This window comes from Periplaneta americana, chromosome 1 (genome assembly GCF_040183065.1).
Source record: "Periplaneta americana isolate PAMFEO1 chromosome 1, P.americana_PAMFEO1_priV1, whole genome shotgun sequence".
Classification (NCBI taxonomy): Eukaryota; Metazoa; Arthropoda; class Insecta; order Blattodea; family Blattidae; genus Periplaneta; species Periplaneta americana.
This window is the reverse complement of record NC_091117.1, coordinates 24,503,492-24,523,153: the sequence shown is the minus strand read 5'-3', so window position 1 is coordinate 24,523,153 and position 19,662 is coordinate 24,503,492. Positions and strand designations below refer to the sequence as shown.

Sequence of the window (19,662 nt, the reverse complement as noted above, 5' to 3'; positions counted from 1 at the left end):
GTAGGATTTTAGGCCGTTAACTCATTTAACAAACAGTTAAACATGGCGGATAACACCACAGCTGTTCAGACAAAATTTGTGAAAATAACATGTTATGTTTCTCTTTGAGGAATGTTTAGAGTAAGGGCCGGTTTCACCAAGCTTCAGTAAATCAGTCCAAATGAAACATAAACTAATACTGAACATTAAAATATATACAAGAGTACGTTTATATGTACACTGTCTCCGTAGACTTCAAGCCTAGCAGCTATATGTGCCACGTCGCAATAGTTACGTCACGAATATCCGATGGAGCAGTCAGTAGTGAGTTGGTTTGCCATTCTAGGGACCCGTGTTCGATTCTCGGCGTTGGCTTTTTTTTTATTAATGTAACTAATTTTTATACATCTTACCTTCCTTCTTTTTTTTTTTTTTTTTTTTTTTTTTTGTGTAGTGGAATGAATTATTTCGCTACTCTGGCTTCACTAGGAGAATTTAAAAAACTCTTGGGAGATCAATTTTCTTCCCGAAATAAAACAAAGATAAACAAACAAATTAAAGAAAAATAAAAGAAATACACATGTGGATCTAATACATTGTCCACATGCCACCGGCGTCTATCACTGCCTGGCATTTTCGGGGCATTGAGTCCACCAGATCGCAGAAATAGTTCTGGTCCTTAGCGAAATCTTTCCAGGTAGCCAGAACTTGATCCCAGAACTGATCTGGATTTTGAGGTGGGATGTCTCGATATTTGTCAATCCTCCTCTTTTTCATGCTATTCCGTGAATCGTCTTTGAACGTTTATGGCGGTGTGCGCGGGGTGATTATCCTGCTGGAAAATTAAATTTCCATCGGAAAGAAAACGATTATAAATTCCAAGAATCCAGCTCTTTCGCTTCTGTTTTAAAGCCAGTGCAAACATATCTTATCGCTAGCTATAAGTTAATATAATTATAATAAATGAAAGTTAATATACTAATTAAGTTTTATTATGTTTGAATGCACATTATGTATTAATTTACTAATATTTCTTAGGTACCGGTATGTAGTTATAATAATCACTTTCATGTCTTAAAATAAAACTCAGTTATATGTTACCTAGTTGACTAATTTCAGCTTTGTCACAGCCGTTTTTATGATATTCTAACCTATGATCAGTTTCTTCTAAAATTTTGAGTACCGGTACCACGATCTTCGTGACGTGGTATCTTTTGTGAATTTTTGTGTCTTTCAAATTTTCAAAATGATCGGTTTTTAAATGGTTAATATTATCTCCATTTGACTCTTAATTTTCGAGCAGTTCCAGATATAACAATTCTGCGTCGAAACGTTCTGCCATTTTATATTGCAACTAATGAATAATTAAAAATTTAAAGACGGAAATTTCTATCACTAAATTTATTGATAGTTTTACTGGTTCGTTAGGCGAAAGATGCTTGGTGAGATATAAAAATAATTTAATGAACCAGTAAATACATTAATGAATCATTAAAACCTTAATGAAGCTTTGTGAAACCGGCCATAAGACTGGTAATATATAATTCAAAAGATATTTTGGAATATTAATGTAGGGAAGATAATCTTTATAAGTCAAATGATTATCATACTGACGCTTATTTCGATGCTGAGCTATTATCCATTTAATATTGAGGAAATGTGGATATCTCAACGTGGCAAGAAATAAGAAGTCAGATTTGAATATCCTACAAACAGAAATAGGCCACTTGTTCCAATTCACAGCTACTATTACCTCTAGATTCTATGTTACTGGCTCTTCAACTATAGCCGATGTCAATAGTGCTTCAAAATACGCAAAGAGTAAATAATAAAATGTTTCAGCAGCATTTGCTTCTTTAGGACGAAATTACATATAATTTATACATGGACCTGAATTAGAGAATTTTATATGATACGGAATTCTCCTCGGGGTTTTGTGTACAGTTGACTATACACATTCGTGTAATTATTGTCACCTGGTAGTCATAATGCTGAGATTTTTCTAAACAGAAATTCATATTTAGCATTATAAAATATAACCATACTTATAATAATAATAATAATAATAATAATAATAATAATAATTATTATTATTATTATTATTATTATTATTATTCAATAGTAGTCAATGCAACTTTCATTTATCAACTCTCTGTACTGTATGAATCATGGCTACTGTAACAAGTTACGATTTTACACATGTTTCATGACTTACTCTACAGTACAGAATTTAAATAATAATATCAGCCAATAAGAAGTTGTCTTATATATGCAAAATCATTACCAACTGCTTTTGAGTAGTTAGAATAGTATTAACGACAGTTAAAGTTAAGTGTTGGTTATTTTAAACAAAATTATGTTGGAAAAATGGAAAATATCGTAACAAAATGTTAAAAATAAACCAGCTGTTAATTTAACATTTGTTAAGCCAAATTAAACATTACTTGGAAAAACTGGCCAATAGTCTTTAATTGCAGAACTTTTTACATCCTATGCATATCTGTTAGCCTCTTGTCAGAGTCACGAACTTTAATACCATGTTTTTGTATGTAATTTAAAGCAGTTTTCTAAAAATTCAGAGACGAAAAATCGAAGAGAGGGAACTATAAAATATGAAGAATACTCTGATCATGTACTAGTCAAATTAATGTTTAATATGAGGATTGTTCCGAAATTAATGCCTTCTATGTTTTTGTGTTGACCTATAATGTCTGAGCAGGATGTTAGTTACGTTGTAGTAATTGTTGAACCTTCACGCTAATGTCTTGTTAATTTGGTTGTCATGCGACAAATGACAGCAGCAGGGCAGTCTACCAAAATAGTATCTGAATAGAGGTGTGTAAGAAACAGAATTCCTCACTGCCAAACAAATTGCACCAATTGACATTCATCGACACTGCTGAAGGGGTATGGAGACCATACAGTGGATGTGAGCACAGTGAGGCAGTGGCAAAAATGACTGTCCTTTGGGATAAGTGGGATGTAATTCTTCGGGATGTCAGGAGAAACTATCACAACTGAATGTTACAAGAAGATGTTGGCTAAGTTGATAGTCCGAATTTCCAGAATAGGCCAAAGAAGAAAACCTTTCACTTGCAATAACTTAATGCCAGGCTCTATACCAGTTTCGCGACCATCGAGCACGTTGCAAAATTTGGCTGGACTGTGCTACCACATCCACCGTTTAATCTGGATTTAGAGCCTTTAGACTTCCTATGAAGAATGGACTGCGATGACAACATTTTCCAGGCAAGGATGCTGTCTTTACAACTGTAAGAAAGTGGTTTGCCTCTGCTGGTTTATATTTTTACTAGCACGGCATGCAGGCTTTTGTTCATCGCTAGAAAAAATGCGTAACAAATGGTGATGACTATGTGGAAAAATAACTATGTAGCTGAAATCTTGCTCTATTTAACTGTGTTATTATGCTCTCTGATCAGTTGTAGTTTCTATGAAAATAAATAGAAAGCATTACTCTCAGAACAACCTCGTACTAAATATATACAATTTAGTAATTATGGACCATTTTGTGGCTCTTATCTGTACCACTGTATGTTGGCTGTAATACCTTTAGTTTAACTTTGACTAATCTCAGACTTCGTGTGTAAAATATTCGTAACAAAGTTAATTTTTTAATTATGTAAAGAAAATAAACGTACATGTATTTTAAACTCCATATTTTCAACAGACAAGAAATACATATCGTCTTCCATGTCATCAAAGGAATCATAGACGTTTTTCATTATAGATGGAATGGATAAACGACCTCAGGTTTCCCATGCTTATTTTTTCGATACTTGCCATAACTCATAATAAAATCATCCATTGTGTAGAGACTTTTACTTGTGATTTAGAAGACAAGCTCATGTATAAAGACATTAATGAATTACAGTCGAATTCTGCTTTTACATTCCCATAATTTACAACATTTTTTCTCGATTTCAATTTCTCTATTGGAGTAAACTCTCGATTATCCAGGCTAATGACTGGGAAGAGTTACCCAGATAATGTGAAAGAGGTTAAAGCCACAGTATTTGTGTGTTACATAGGGACATTTTGCAATTCATTTTCTTGAACTGAAATATAATTTACTGTTTTTAAAAATGCAGAATTAAGGTATGGTCACACATCGCAACTTTTGCACTGCAGCTGCAAAAGTTGCGTATCGTGTTCACATGTAAGCCAAAAGTAGCGTGCTGCACACTACTTTTCGTGCTGCGCAACGCGAGTGCTGCAAAAGTTGCAAGTGGAGGCTGCGAGTCTGTTCACACACAAGGCGCTACTTTTGCAGCCGCAGTCATGCTGCAGGTTTCCATCTCCATGTTGACTTCTCAATATACATTTTGTGGTTATGTTCGCATTATTAAGAAACTCATGCGAAAGCTTCCTTATCTATTATTTGCTTTTCTGTCGTATCTAGTATTAAAAAATTGTCATTATTTTTACTATAAAGCTTTTAAAAACGCCTATATACTTAAATGATAACCAACAGTATATTCACGTAATCAATGTTGGCAACCCTCCTGTTTGGAACTACTTACTTACTTACTGGCTTTTAAGGAACCCGGAGGTTCATTGCCGCCCTCACATAAGCCCGCCATTGGTCCCTATCCTGAGCAAGATTAATCCAGTCTCTATCATCATATGCCACCTCCCTCAAATCCATTTTAATATTATCCTCCCATCTACGTCTCGGCCTTCCCAAAGGTCTCTTTCCCTCCGGCCTCCCAACTAACACTCTATATGCATTTCTGGATTCGCCCATACGTGCTACATGCCCTGCCCATCTCAAACGTCTGGATTTAATGTTCCTAATTATGTCAGGTGAAGAATACAATGCGTGCAGTTCTGTGTTGTGTAACTTTCTCCATTCTCCTGTAACTTCATCTCTCTTAGCCCCAAATATTTTCCTAAGCACCTTATTCTCAAACACCCTTAACCTATGTTCCTCTCTCAAAGTGAGAGTTCAAGTTTCACAACCATAAAGAACAACCGGTAATATAACTGTTTTATAAATTCTAACTTTCAGATTTTTTGACAGCAGACTGTATGATAAAAGCTTCTCAACCGAATAATAACAGGCATTTCCCATAGTTATTCTGTGTTTAATTTTCTCCCGAATATCATTTATATTTGTTACTGTTGCTCCAAGATATTTGAACTTCTCCACCTCTTCAAAAGATAATTTCCAATTTTTATATTTCCATTTCGTACTATATTCTGGTCACGAGACATAATCATATACTTTGTCTTTTCGGGATTTACTTCCAAACCTATCGCTTTACTTGTTTCAACTAGAATTTCCGTGTGTTCCCTAATTGTTTGTGGATTTTCTCCTAACATATTCACGTCATCCGCATAGACAAGAAGCTGATGTAACCCATTCAATTCCAAGCCCTCTCTGTTATCCTGGACTTTCCTAATGGCATATTCTAGAGCAAAGTTAAAAAGTAAAGGTGATAGTGCATCTCCTTGCTTTAGTCCGCATTGAATTGGAAACGCATCTGACAGAAACTGACCTATACGAACTCTGCTGTAAGTTTCACTGAGACACATTTTAATTAATCAAACTAGTTTCTTGGGAATACCAAATTCAATAAGAATATCATATAAAACTTCTCTCTTAACCGAGTCATATGCCTTTTTGAAATCTATGAATAACTGATGCACTGTACCCTTATACTCCCATTTTTTCTCCATTATCTGTCGAATACAAAATATCTGGTCAATAGTTGATCTATTACGCCTAAAACCACACTGATGATCCCCAATAATTTCAGCTACATATGGAGTTAATCTTCTTAAAAGAATATTGGACAAAATTTTGTACGACGTCAACAAAAGTGATATTCCTCGAAAGTTACTACAGTTAGTCTTGTCCCCCTTCTTAAAGATAGGTACGATTATGGACTCCTTCCATTGATCTGGTACAATTTCCTTTTCCCAAATAGCAAGTACAAGCTCATAAATTTCGTTAGATAATGCGCTTCCACCCTCTTGTATTAATTCTGCTGGAATTGGATCGATACCTGGAGACTTATAATTTTTCAGATTTTCTATCGCAATTTCGACTTCAGAAAGCGTGGGTTCAGGTATATATGGCTCAGCAGTTTGTATTTCAATTTCGTCCTGGTCATTCCTATTTGGCCTGTGTATATTTAGTAGTTGTCCAAAATAGTTTTTCCATCTGTTCAGGATTGAATGAGCGTCTGTAAGCAACTCACCATTCTCATCCTTGATCACGTTTACCCTTGCCTGATATCCATTCTTGAATTTCTTTATGCCCTTATATAAATCTCTAATATTTTTATTTTTACTATTTGTTTCTACCTCATTCAGTTTTTCCTTCAAGTAATCTCTCTTTTTATTCCTAAGCATACGATTTGCTTCCCGTCTTTTATTGAAATAATTATCTCTATTCGCCTCAACTGGATCCTGTAAGAACTTCAATTTTGCCCGTTTCCTTCTTTCTACTGCCATGCAACAATCTTCATCAAACCATGGTTTCTTTTTCTTAGTTTCATAATAACCTATGCTCTGTTCAGCTGCAATTTTGATATTATCTCGAATATTTTCCCACATGCTATTAACATCCAACTTTTCCTCAACTTCGTCGGAACTTGCTAATACGTCAAACCTATTTGAAATTTCGACCTGATAATTTTGCTTAGTTTCCTCGTCCTTTAATTTCGGAATATTGAATCTTCTAATATTAACTTGTTGCTCTACTCGCTTGGCTACTGATAGTCTTTCTCTTAGTTCTCCAATTACCAAATAATGGATAGAATTACAGTCTGCCCCCCTGAAGGTTCGAATGTCTACTATACTAGTATGTTTTCGTTTATCTATCAAGATGTGATCTATCTGGTTATGTGTCAATCCATCTGGAGAAGTCCAAGTATATTTATGTATATCCTTATGGGGGAATGTTGTACTTTTAATAATTAAATTTTTTGATGTGGCAAAGTTGACTAACCTAACTCCATTGTCAGTACTAGATATGTGTAGGCTCTCTTTTCCAATAGTCGGTTTAAAAATATCCTCCTGTCCTACTTTAGCATTTTTATTATTATTATTATTATTATTATTATTATTATTATTATTATTATTATCACTCTTCCTTACCAATATTTATTATTGTCACACTAACATTACTTATCCAACTTTCATCATTTACTTTCATGTTGTTTTATGGTCTAGATATTAATGTAATAACTATGTAACCAATTGTATTCTATTAGAATTAGAATCTGGCTGGGCGGAAGAGAAGGCCTACTGGCCTTAGCTCTGCCAGATTAAATAAATTATTATTATTATTATTATTATTATTATTATTATTATTATTATTTATATTTTAAAAACTAAGAACAGTCTCACGGATCACAAGCTACTTCATAGGTTAAGCCATGCTTGAACACTGATTCTTTGTCTTCAAAACATTATTTATTTAATTTTTTATATATACATTACAAAGATACTTTAAAAAAACTGTTCTATACTGTACATAAAATTGATATACAAATTAAAGAATTTACCAACGTATGAGCAAACACTTGTTGCCGGGAGTTCAAAACTGCACTGTAGATAAGCAGAAAGAAGAAGACAGAATAAACAAACAAACAAAAATAAAATAAACATGGCACTTACTTATTAAAATCTAACAGTGTTTAAAACGAGGCTTGCAATTTCCATATGTACAGCTGTCAAAAAAAAAAAAGTGGCCGCACTCATGAACAGTGAATATTTTCAAAGTCCACTTCGGGTCACGGTGATGTTACACGATGCATGTGCTTGTACGTATGTATGCTTGTATGTATGAAGTCTTTGAGTGTAGTTGAATGCTCAAGCAATGAAGAAGTCATCGTGAAGGAGCCATCTGTTGATGGAACTTCAAGAACATTTGCATTCGACCGTGTATTTGGACCAAATTCAAGACAAGTTAGTATAGTGTTGTATTGTTTTGCTGTTACTGCAGATAAAGCTGCTAGATGATTAAGAAATGTTGAAGCTCCTGCTTATATAACTTGTGTTGACAGATTTTTATAAATAAATCTTTAAAAAATGTTGTGTAATTAGTAATTATGTAGTAAGCATCAGCCAGGTTGCCATCTTCTCACAGTAGGAGTCCAGGGTGTATATGTACTTAGAACGTAAAGAGGCTGACAATACGTCATTCATAAGAAAACGTTAAAAATTTAATTAGCCTAAGATTCCTACATAATTTCCGAATGTTGAACTCTTTATTTCGTATTTTACATTAAAAGTTTATGCATAGTTAGTATTAGGAACATAGGCTAATTTTCGGTCAGCACTGATTTATTGTGGAGGTTTTTAAGAATATTAAAAATTTAAAATAATTTAAAGTTCAATGATATGATGTCGTAATCTGTATTTCCTAAAATGTTGTAAAGATATTAAGTGAGCAGTTAAATCGAATTAAATTTTTACTTTCTCATGCGAAGTATGAAAGCAAAAGTATTGTGCTACTGCAAAGCTAGAGAATTTCGCGAAAATACACGTTTTCAGCATGTCTTATACTGAAAATATAGGCGTACTTTTGGGGATGTTCGCATGTATTCAAAATTTCGTTACAAAAATTAATTAAAATAAACTTGAATGATGCATGGATAACCCACAAACTTTATACAGAATGAGTAGCTATTTTATGTAAGTTTGTGTAGAATTAATTACGTATATCTGTTTAAGACAAATACCTTCTGGGATTATTTACAGTAAGATCCTTCTCATTATGATAAAGAATAGAATTGTTGCAAAGTGCGTGAAATGAATGAGAGAGTAGGCCTATGTGTTATCTTTATGGTACTGATTTTCTTCTATGATTAATTGAATAGAAAAAAATATTTACTGTTTCGTCATTCCTTTCAGATTGAAGTATATATGTCAGTTGTGCATCCTGTCATAAAAGAAGTCCTTGCTGGGTACAACTGTACAGTGTTTGCTTATGGGCAGACAGGCACAGGAAAGACATTTACAATGGAGGGAGAGAGGTCTAATAATGAATCATTTACTTGGAGTAATGTAAGTATATTTTAATTATGGAGTAGTTCTATGTTGTTTCAGGTCTGTACAGACTGGGTGAAAAGTCTGTATACTCCTGGGTATAAAATATGTCTTCTATGTTTATATATTGTTTCCTGAACTCCGAAGGAAGGCATATCGGACATTGTGTCGCTTCAACAAGACGGTGCACCAGCTCATTTTGCCATGAGTGTGTGACTGCACGTTATTGAGCTTTTGTCAAACAGGTGGATTAGTTAGGGATCTGAGAACTTTCCTTTGTCCTTGTCATGATCACTACAAAGCCTACATCTCACCATGTGAGTCAATTCTCTTTGAGGAATCAAAGCAGGATGTCCACAAAAGATGTGTGTCAAATGCTAAGTTGAAGAATGCTGTCTGCAGTGCCTTTATGGCTGTGGCTCCACAAATGGTGTGGAAAATGAGCAAATGGACCTGAAGATTCATTTGTCTTTGCAGAGACCAAGGAGGAGTACATACGGATATTTTGGAGCCATAATGCAAGTGAAATCATTTAAAATCTGTGTTGTATATGAGCTTTTCGTTCACTCAGTAGTTTTATATGCTAAAAACAGGGAGAACAGTTGATCAGTTTTCTGTTAGATGACCTGTGTCTTGTTAGCAAGGGAACTTGTGCTCGTCAATTTATACATCACCCTTGGTGGTGGCATGTAAAAGAACCCAGTGAAACTAGCACACAGTTCATTCTGGTGATTTCGGAAGTGAAAATCCGCCATTACACTACCTTATTAGAGACCAGTGCTGGCAACATTACAAAATAAAAAATCACCAGGGCTTGAAAATCCTCCACAGATTGGTATGTGCAAGGCATAACATCAAAGTCTTTTGTAACATAACCTCACATTACAATGAGAATGAAATTTGCAGGCGGCATGAGGTAAAAAAGTCATCCCACAGTCGTATTACTCTATGTACTTTTCAGGTACTCTGCCATCTAGTGTTGGTTATCGCAAGCTCATTTCTCGACACTAGCGACGCATAGCGTCCGTTATTTTCCACTTGTTGCCAAAATTACTGAGAGCGTAGCTGATCTGTTTTATATATGATCTAGGGTAGTAGTAATAATAATGATAATAATAAATTGCTAAAAATAGGTAGAAAATAATTGTCACATTCATACTAATATTAAGAGTTTTCTTTAAAAAATAATCTCATACCCCCTCACTGCAAATGGCGCACTGTACGCCCGATTTGAATTATGGAGAAGCAGTTTAGATGTGGTCAGGTTTTTGGGACTGCATATCAAATTTGAGAATTTAGAAAGCCATGGATGTGGAAACAAGCCTCATCCAAGTACAGAACGAGTTTAGAGATAATTTCTTTCATGTAGGACCTCAGTTAAACCTAGTGATAGAAATTGATTTTCAAACGAACTATGTACTGCCTGTTTTGCACTCCTAATTAGAACTTTGTTCTGATTTTTCTTAAAAACCTGTATAAATTTTGTTTGTAATTTTTCAGGATCCTCTGTCTGGCATCATTCCTCGAACACTGAGCAATCTCTTTGATGAAGTCGGAATTCAGCAAGTTGAACACACAGTCAGAGTGATATTCTTTGAAGTCTACAGTGAAGAAATAATTGATTTACTATCTTCTTTAAATGATAAGACAAAAATCAGGTTTAGTGTGATTTTTATACACTTTAATAAATATTATCATTATTATTATTATTATTATTATTATTATTATTATTATTATTATTATTATTATGTATAAATTAGTTAATATTGTAATTTATTGTTTATCTAACATTACATTTGTCTTGAAAAATAGAACAAACCACTCAAAACTTATTTTTCCTAAAACATTATTACTATAAGCTATGTACTGATGGGAATTGCATTCTATAAGGGAGCACTAGGATTTTGTGGTAATAATATTTGTGAAAATATATACCATAATAGATAAGAAGAGAATGAAAGGAACTTTTAAATATAAAAATAATATGAAGCCATCAAAAAAATATGATAAGATTAAACACATCTCTTATTCAAATTTGTTTTGTATAATTTTAACTTCAACAATTGAGGGGTGTGTTGAGCGGAGGTTTTGAACATCCCTTCTTCCATAAAGATTTTCGAGGGCTTTGTTCTAATCGAAAACATGTTATGTCTAATTTTTCCTCTGTTGAAACCTGTTTATTCAATTGAGGCTTCTTATTTTGAACTGAGCCTGTCTCGTTAAATTTTTTTACGAGTCTGTATACAGCACAGAAGAATCGAGAAATTGACTGAATTTTCGTAAACACTTCTCCATGAAGATTGTTTTTACACAATTGTTTAAAATAAAAATGCGTTTTTCTGTGCTGTACCTCATGAGTTCATGACACAACTCACATATTTGACCCAGTACAATAATGAAAACTGAAGGAAACTAGATCTATTATGAGGGGTAAACATAATCATAATACCTGAGAACAAGTACAGGCCTGCCACTGACTGGTTTCTTTGAACTGTGGTAATGTTTTGTCTTTTTACTCAGTAGAACCAATCTTGGAAATGTTGGTGATTTCGTTTTTTATTAACAGCAATGGAAAAATTCCTATCTACACCTCATCTAAATAATTCACCATTGCTTCTTCACTCATTTAGATTAAATAGAGGCTAATAAAAATCAATTGTATGTATCTTTCAGACTCGATGAGAAATCTACTAATAAGGACGCAGTTGTTGTTCGCGGTCTGAAAACCGAAACTGTCTGTAGTGCAAATGAAGCGTATGCAATTCTACAAAGAGGTTGTCTGAAGAGACATAAAGCTTCCACATTGTTGAATAAAAAATCCAGGTAAACACTTGTTTTATATTTCGTACCTACTCGTGTATGACACAAGATGTTCAAGGTAAGGAATTAATAAATTTTGTCATTATCTTTTAACAGCAAATCTCACGCGATATTTTCGATTGTTGTGGACATGAAAGAAGAATTACTGGAAGGTGAAGAATGTCAGAAAACCGGACAGTTAAACCTTGTTGACCTGGCTGGAAGTGAGAACATAGGTCAGTCAGGAGCTATGGATAAGAAAGCCCATGAAGCAGGCGGTATTAATCAGTCACTTCTCACAATTGGTCGTGTCATTACAGCTCTAGTGGAGAGAAAATCTCATATTCCATACAGGTACGTGCAGTAGTAAACACACTCAACTTTTATGTAATTTTTTCTTTTCTTTTTTTTTTTTTTTTGTGTTAGGCAAATTGTGTGAAATGAAAATGGAGTTTGTCATTTGTGAAATGTATCAATGGTCCCACTTGTGAGTAGGTTACAATGATAAGTGGAAATGATTTAAAATACTTCTTAGTGGGTGTTTGAAAGTTAAGAAAATGCACTCAGTATTTCAGAACTTAACTGCTTATACAGTACAGTAAAACTTGTTCAAAGCAGAATTGCAAGGGACTGAATTTTTTACGAATTGGACAAATTTCCATATTTTAGAAAACAGCCCAAATCTTGCATAAATTGTACATCACAAACTTCATTCCACATAATATTATTTCTCTTCTTAAAACTGTCCAGTCATCCTATTGATGTTTTAAACTGATCCAAGAGATTTGGCTGCTGCCAGAACTACATTTTATAGCATAAAACTGGATATATGGATGTTTTATGATCTTGCATTGGTATACCACTCCCACACTACCTCGTTGATTTCTTCGTTCTGGTGCTGATTATTTTTCGCTTCCTTTCAATTTGACAGTTTCCTTGCAGCCAGTCATTAAATTTATTATTTTATCTTTTTTAAGTGTGTCGTAAATTTGCGTTTTGCCACATTTGAACTGTGTCTTTATATTCAAGAGCTTATCATTTTCCTTTGCTTCATCGACTTCAGCTTTTTCATTCAGTAATGTTACGTATTATTCGCCATTTTTTCATTTCATTTCATTTATTGTATTCCATAGATCTTACATTAGCATTGAAGCTTTAAGATGTGGAACAAGTCAAAATTTTACAACATTACAATGTTTTGGCGATATGTAGTGAGATGTGAGGCCAAGGATTCGCCACAGATTACCTGGCATTTGCCTTATGATTGGGGAAAACCTCGAAAAAACCCAACCTGGTAATCAGACCAAACGGGGATGAAGTGAGGCTGAAGACTTTCCATAGACCACCCAGCATCTGCCCCATGACTGAGGACAATCTTTGAAGAAAGAAGCCAATCAGACCAAATGGGGGTGATCCAAGCCAAGCCAGCAGGCCAGCAAGTCTGCCAACTGAGCTGCATTGGTGGCTCTACTAAAAATATATAGTACATAGCATTCAGATTATTAAATTTACAAACCTAAACGATTATTCGTCAGTTGAGCTATAATATATGATACATAACAAGTGAGTTAATTCAATTTAAAAGCATAAACAATTCAATGAGTTGAGATGTACAAAACTTGATAATACATATCATGCAAATTACTTCAAATCACGAGGGTGGAGATCAGAAAATAACGCACAATAATTTTTTCTTGCATTGGTATTGCGGCTGGGATGTTGACATTTCACGAAGATATAGGTTGAAGTTTTCACTATAGAAACAATTTGTTTTGCATGTGCAACTCTAGCGAGAGAAGCGTGAAGTGCAACAAAGATGGCACACATGTTACTATTGTCAACTTGTGAAGAGGAGCAAAATGTTGTTCGATTTTTGTGGGCTAGAGGACATAACCCAAGTGAAATTCACAGGGACATGTGTGGCGTGTATGGGGAAGACTGTATGGACCATAGCAACATCTCTAGGTGGTGCACATTCTTCGCAGTCAGCTGTGAGAACCTTTGTGATTCGCCACATTCCAGGAGGCCGTTAACAGCTGCAACCGAGCGGAGTGTCACAGGCATTGAAGCAGAAATTTTGAATGACTGGCAGATCCAGCTGCGAATCTTATCTCAGCAGTTCAACATTTCATATGATGCGGTGTACATTATCCTGCATGACACATTAAATTTCATAAAGTTAGTGCCTGCTGGGTGCCTAAGAACCTGACAGACCCCAAGGGGCAGCGAATGATGTCATGCCTGGACCACTTAAGGCATTACACTGCAAAAGGACATAACTTTTTGTAAGGAATTGTCACTGGTTATGAGTCCTGGGCGTACCACTACACACCCGAAACAAAGTAGACTTCTATGGAATGGAAATATGCTGCATCCTCAGTAAAGAAAAATTCAGAGTGACGCAATCTGCTAAGAAAGTGTTGTGACATGTTCTGGGATAGCCTATGCATGGTGTTTTGTTGATGGACTTTGCTTAACACTGGACCATTGTGAATGCTGCAGCCTACATTTAAACTACAGTGAGCCTTACATTTTGAGCTTGATGACCTTCAGACATATGAATTCGTGACTTCAGTATACACGAAATTTGGATAAGCAAACATTATTATTTTTCAACCTGATGTACTTCAAACATATTGATTTATGTCTTCCTTGGAAGAAGAGACTAATACTGTTGTGCCTCTGGTCCAGTGGCGTGCGGATCCTATTGCATTAGGGTAGGCTCTTCATGTTTGCATGCTACATAGGTATACAACTTACACTATCTCGAACATATTGATAATTTGATATTTGATATAATTTTAGTGAGTTCTGACATCAAACCAGAGCAGCAGCCAGAAGGAGGGTAAGAAAACAGAAAATAAATTAGTAATTAAATAAATCATACCTTATTTACTTGAAGGTGAACTCCATTCTGCGTTCCTTTTTAGAAAACTCCTCAATGACATCGCTGTGGAATGTAGGTGATTTTCGGATTTCTTTCAGCTTTTTCTTCTCAATGGACATCAAGGCTAGACTGCTCAATCTTTCTTGCCCTTGAGTTGATCTTTGAAATGATTTAATCCGCTTAAGGGCAGAAAATGACCTCTCAGCAGTTGCAGATGTGCTTGGTATGGTCAAAACCAGTAGGGTCAATTTGTACAATTCGACAAATGCTGTGTGGAGTTGTTTTGATTTTAAATGTGTTACCAGTTCATGAGGGTATTTTCCACGAAACTCCTCCATTGAATATAGGACTGTCAATTCATTTTTAGACGGACTATGTCAAACATTGTACTGTACTTTACATTCAGCACATCCAGGGCGGAATTAGGAAAATTTAATTTATAAGACTGAAATTTCGTTGGATCAAGCAATGAAATAAATTCCAACTGAGGGAGATTTCCAAACCTATCTGTAATATGGTTTGTCACATTGTCTATTATTTCAAAAAATATTCTCCTGTATTTTATGACATCATTTTCCAGGCATTTTCTTTTTCGCTGCACTTCTTCACATTCGACTTCATTACAAACATCACTCCATAATGCATCAAATCTGTCTCTCTCATGTAGAACAATACGTTTTGTTTCATTAACCTTTTCTACACAATACAGAATATCCAAATGCTTCGTTTGAAGAATGTTGTACAGAATGTCAGTGTATGCAAAGATCTTTGATAACACATTTAGAAGAAATTTGGTCTCAAACTCTGAAAGGAAAGACAAATATCCACGCGCAAGAGCAACAGTTTCACTTTCCCAGTCTAATGAGTCCACCAGCAATTCACGGTTCTCCTTTACAACATTGACTATTCTGGAAGAGAAATTCCATCTTGTGGGTGCATTTCTTGGAATTATTCTGTTGGAATATTCAGTAAGAGCATGCACGCGTTTTGTAGACTTGGAGAAGAAGCTACTTAGTCCATTCAATGTTTGAAAAAAGATCCGGCACTCCTTAATACTCATAGCTGACTGAGATAAGACTAGATTTAGGACATGACTGAAACAATGAACAAATAGAGCTCTAGAATAAATGTCTTGAACTTTGGTTTTAAGTCCATTTATTTCTCCAGCCATCACTGCCGCACCGTCATATGTTTGACCAACTAATTTGTCTCTGATATCATAAGATGCCAGTATGTCCATTACATGATTAAATAAGCCATTAGCGGATCTATCTACACTCACATCAACGAAGGAAATAAACGTTTCTTGAACCCATGCTGTCTGGTCATGGACATACCTGAGAGTGGTGGATAGTTGTGATTTGTTACTTACATCGGATGTTTCATCTAAAATAATTGCAACATGCTGGGCCATGGAAATGTCATTCTTAATAGATTCCATCAACACGCCACTGATAGCAGTTATCAGGTCATTTTGAATTCTGTTCGATGTGCCCTTAAATGTTGTAGATGACTCTAGATGTTCTCGAAGAGTAGTGTCATAGTTGCTCAACAAATGTAAAAGTTCTATATAGTTGCCTTTGTTAAGTGAATCTTCACTTTCGGCATGCCCTCTGAACGGCAGTTCTTGCATGGCTAAGAAGCACGTTGCGTCGATTAGGCATTTCAATATTTCTCTGTTCTTCTTCACCATTTCATTGTGACGCGCCACATCCTATTTCAATTGTTGATCAAGTTGGGTGTCAATACGAACACTTCCAAAACAAGAAAGCTGAACAACCGAACGCAAATGACACTGCGATCATTCGTGTTTGACAGTGGCATTGCTGAGATTATTTAAATTATTATAACCCTCTTTGTTCCACACACTTTGTTCGTTACAAAATAATAAGCATGGCCAACAAAATAATTTATTAAGATGACAGCATCCGGTTAGCCAATTAGTTTTCACATATTGGTTCACACTGAAATAACGTAAATATTCTCTACTCTTTTCTTTGTGTAAAAACTTTAAGTTCGGAAGCACCGGCACTGGTCTTCCCCCCACAGTTATAATTTCAACTTTTTCGCTAACTGATCTACAACCAAAAGGCTTTTTAAAAATCTGTTCAGTTATACAGTGATCTTTTGCCATATTACAACAATATCGCACTAGTTATACCTCACTTTGTTCAAATAAACTCTATAACACACTCACTTTACCACCAGAAGTTCAAATAAACACTATAATACAATAATTTCATCACCAAAAGCGCTTTCAATAGCGCCTACCAGCCTAGCGTATTACGGCAATGGACAAGACACGTAAATCAGGGCGCATGCGCCAGCTGTTCTAATGTACTGACTATGAAGGGAAACACTACCCTCACTGCAGGCCGGGTAGGCTGTGGCCCCGGGAGCCCAACTCTCCAGTGACGAAAGATGACGCGAGGGCACGCACACAGCGGACAATAATTCAAATGCGATGTACAGTACCAGCCAAAAGGAAATGAAAATAGGATACCAAGCCAAAGTTTGCTGAAATTAGTTAAGGACTCTGCAGACTTTCTTAAATTAACAGTATTACTTTTAAATACAAATTTAATCAATTTCTTCCTGTCTGTCTGGGTAGGCGCAGCAGACCTAGCCTACCCAGAATGCACGCCACTGCTCTGGTCCTACAAATTTCTTAAGTTGTTGATCATTATATTTCTCTTTCGAAATACCATATTTACCCGAATATAAGCCGCACCTACATTTTTAGGTTAATTTTTGGGAAAAAAGGAAATTTCAGCCCCCTACTTAACCCCTCAATGATGTATTGATATGATAGTGAAATAGATATCAAATGAATTATATGAAGAGACTAAATTACACCCAACCATTGATTTTATGCAAAATTAATTTTTATAATTCACTACAAGTTGGCTGTAAAGAACAGAGAAACAGAATATATACACACGTATTCACTCATCCTCTGTCCTTTTCCTCCTTTCAGGAGTCTGAAACATTGTCATTGTCCCAAAGAATATCATCTTCACACCTATCAAGGTTGTTTGTTATACAGCACTTCTTGAAATCTTGTTGGATGTTTACATCATTCATGCCTGCATATTAGTCCTACTCGTATCTGATTTTAAGCCGCAAAAAAAAAAAAAAGTAATAAAAAGTTTGGCCTATGTTCGGATAAATACTGTAGATAGCAGATCTGAGATTGAAAAGAAGACATAAAAATTTTATTTGTTTATAAAATTAATAATAGTGTTCGTAATCTTATTATTTTGAATAATCATCTGCTGTGATTACTTCTTACGCTGATTACACTGGAATTTCTTCAGTTAGGTCATCCCTTTTTGAGCGAACTTTATAGTGGAAAGAAAAGTCGCACAACTTAGCTTCATCTTCACATCTCTTTTTAATGGGCAACATAGTTAATAACCCTGTAAGATAAGAACTTTGTTCATTCCATAATTACAAAGGTTGAAATCCTTTATTGAAGCAAATCTTTCATCTTCAGTAATCACTGTGTAACACTTGTATCGTTTACACATGCAATCTTCGCGTGTCCACACCTGTGGAGTAACGGTTAGCGTGTCTGGCCCCGAAACCAGGTGACCCAGGTTTGATTCCTGGTCGGGGCAATTTACCTCGTTGAGGTTTTTCCGGCGTTTTCCCTCAACCCAATATGAGCAAATGCTGGGTAACTTTTGGTGCTGGACCCCGGACTCACTTCACCGGCATTATCACCTTCATCTCATTCAGACGCTAAATAACCTAAGATGTTGATAAAGCGTCGTAAAAAAATCTTTGCGTGGTTCGTGACTCTATGCTCTTAATTTCTTGTTTACATTTTCAATTCTTTCGTATGATTTAGACTTTCTTCTTAGGTGTGTCGGTATTTAGCCATCTGAATCTGATGAACTAATTTTTAAAACTAAATTAACATTATCAGCAATGATATTCTGTTAGCAGAAATGCCAACAACGCTACTAGTTCATTGTTGCAGGTACACACTGCAGTAACTAATAACACGTCAATACAGAAATCACTGCATTGACTTACTCATTCTTGTTAGTATTTGAAATGACTTACCTCATTCTTTTCCTGTACACTGTTTTCTTAATATAAATTTTACAAGTGACTAAGCTCATTTTCAACATGTACTTGCTATGGAATGATAAATTAGGTCTTGGGGAACGCAATGAATGCAGTATCTGAATTTCGCAAAAAAAGTGACTTACCTCGTTCTTCCCATGTAATCTTCATTTGTATAATGTTCCAACTTACATGTACACCGCCAAGTGCAGGAGAAATATTATTGGTAATTCTCTTTCTTATTTTTTTAATGTTATTACATAATATGACAGAGACAGGTGGGATGGAGAGAGGTAATGTGTATGAGAATATTTGTGCTTGTGTGATGAGATTTGACACAAAATATACCATGTGTCATCTTAGGCAAAAAAAAAAAAAAGAAAGAAGAAGAAGAAGACCATCTGCAATTTGCTAAGTCCTGTTTGGAAGGTTTAAGTTGATTTTGTGAGAGCTTAGGTTTACATGTGAATGAATTTCTCGTGCAATGGCAGAGTTCCAATAATTTGTTGTCATTGTTTCAAATAATAATACTGTTGCATGGAATCCATGGTCTAGAGCAGACGTGGGCATCAGTAATACATGTCGAATGGAGTCGAACACAAGGACGTGATCTCCCTCCCTCCACACCCCTACCTGGGGTACCTGTCCGACCGGTTGAAGCATTGGCAGTCAGCAGTGGATTTCACTAAAAAAATGTCGCTCTCTAAGGGAGCTCCTGAAGTAAAAGAGTCCAAAAATATTATTTCCACAAAGAATGGGAAAATGAATTCTTTTGTTGCGAAGAAGGTGAAAGCGTTACATGCTTATTATGCTACAAAATTTTACTAGGACGTTGAGTGACATTATGAAAAGACTCGTTTTAATGGAACAATTTTTTTATTCTATTTTTTATAATAATAGTA

At 35.3% G+C, this 19,662-nt stretch overlaps 1 protein-coding gene across 3 annotated transcripts in view; it reads left to right on the top strand.

Annotated features, from left to right (window-relative positions):
• Positions 1-4,879: 4,879 nt before the first annotated feature.
• LOC138715569 (kinesin-like protein KLP2) overlaps positions 4,880-19,662 on the top strand; it is a 157,499-nt gene continuing 142,716 nt past the window's right edge. The window contains exons 1-5 of one of the 3 annotated variants that reach the window (XM_069848662.1): positions 4,880-7,917; positions 8,866-9,018; positions 10,501-10,658; positions 11,674-11,823; positions 11,917-12,153. In XM_069848662.1, coding sequence (XP_069704763.1) covers positions 7,765-7,917; positions 8,866-9,018; positions 10,501-10,658; positions 11,674-11,823; positions 11,917-12,153 — 851 coding nt within the window. In that variant the 5' untranslated portion in view covers positions 4,880-7,764. The remainder of the gene's footprint in view (positions 7,918-8,865; positions 9,019-10,500; positions 10,659-11,673; positions 11,824-11,916; positions 12,154-19,662) is intronic. The other 2 variants (XR_011336576.1, XM_069848842.1) reach the window with 2 other exon arrangements.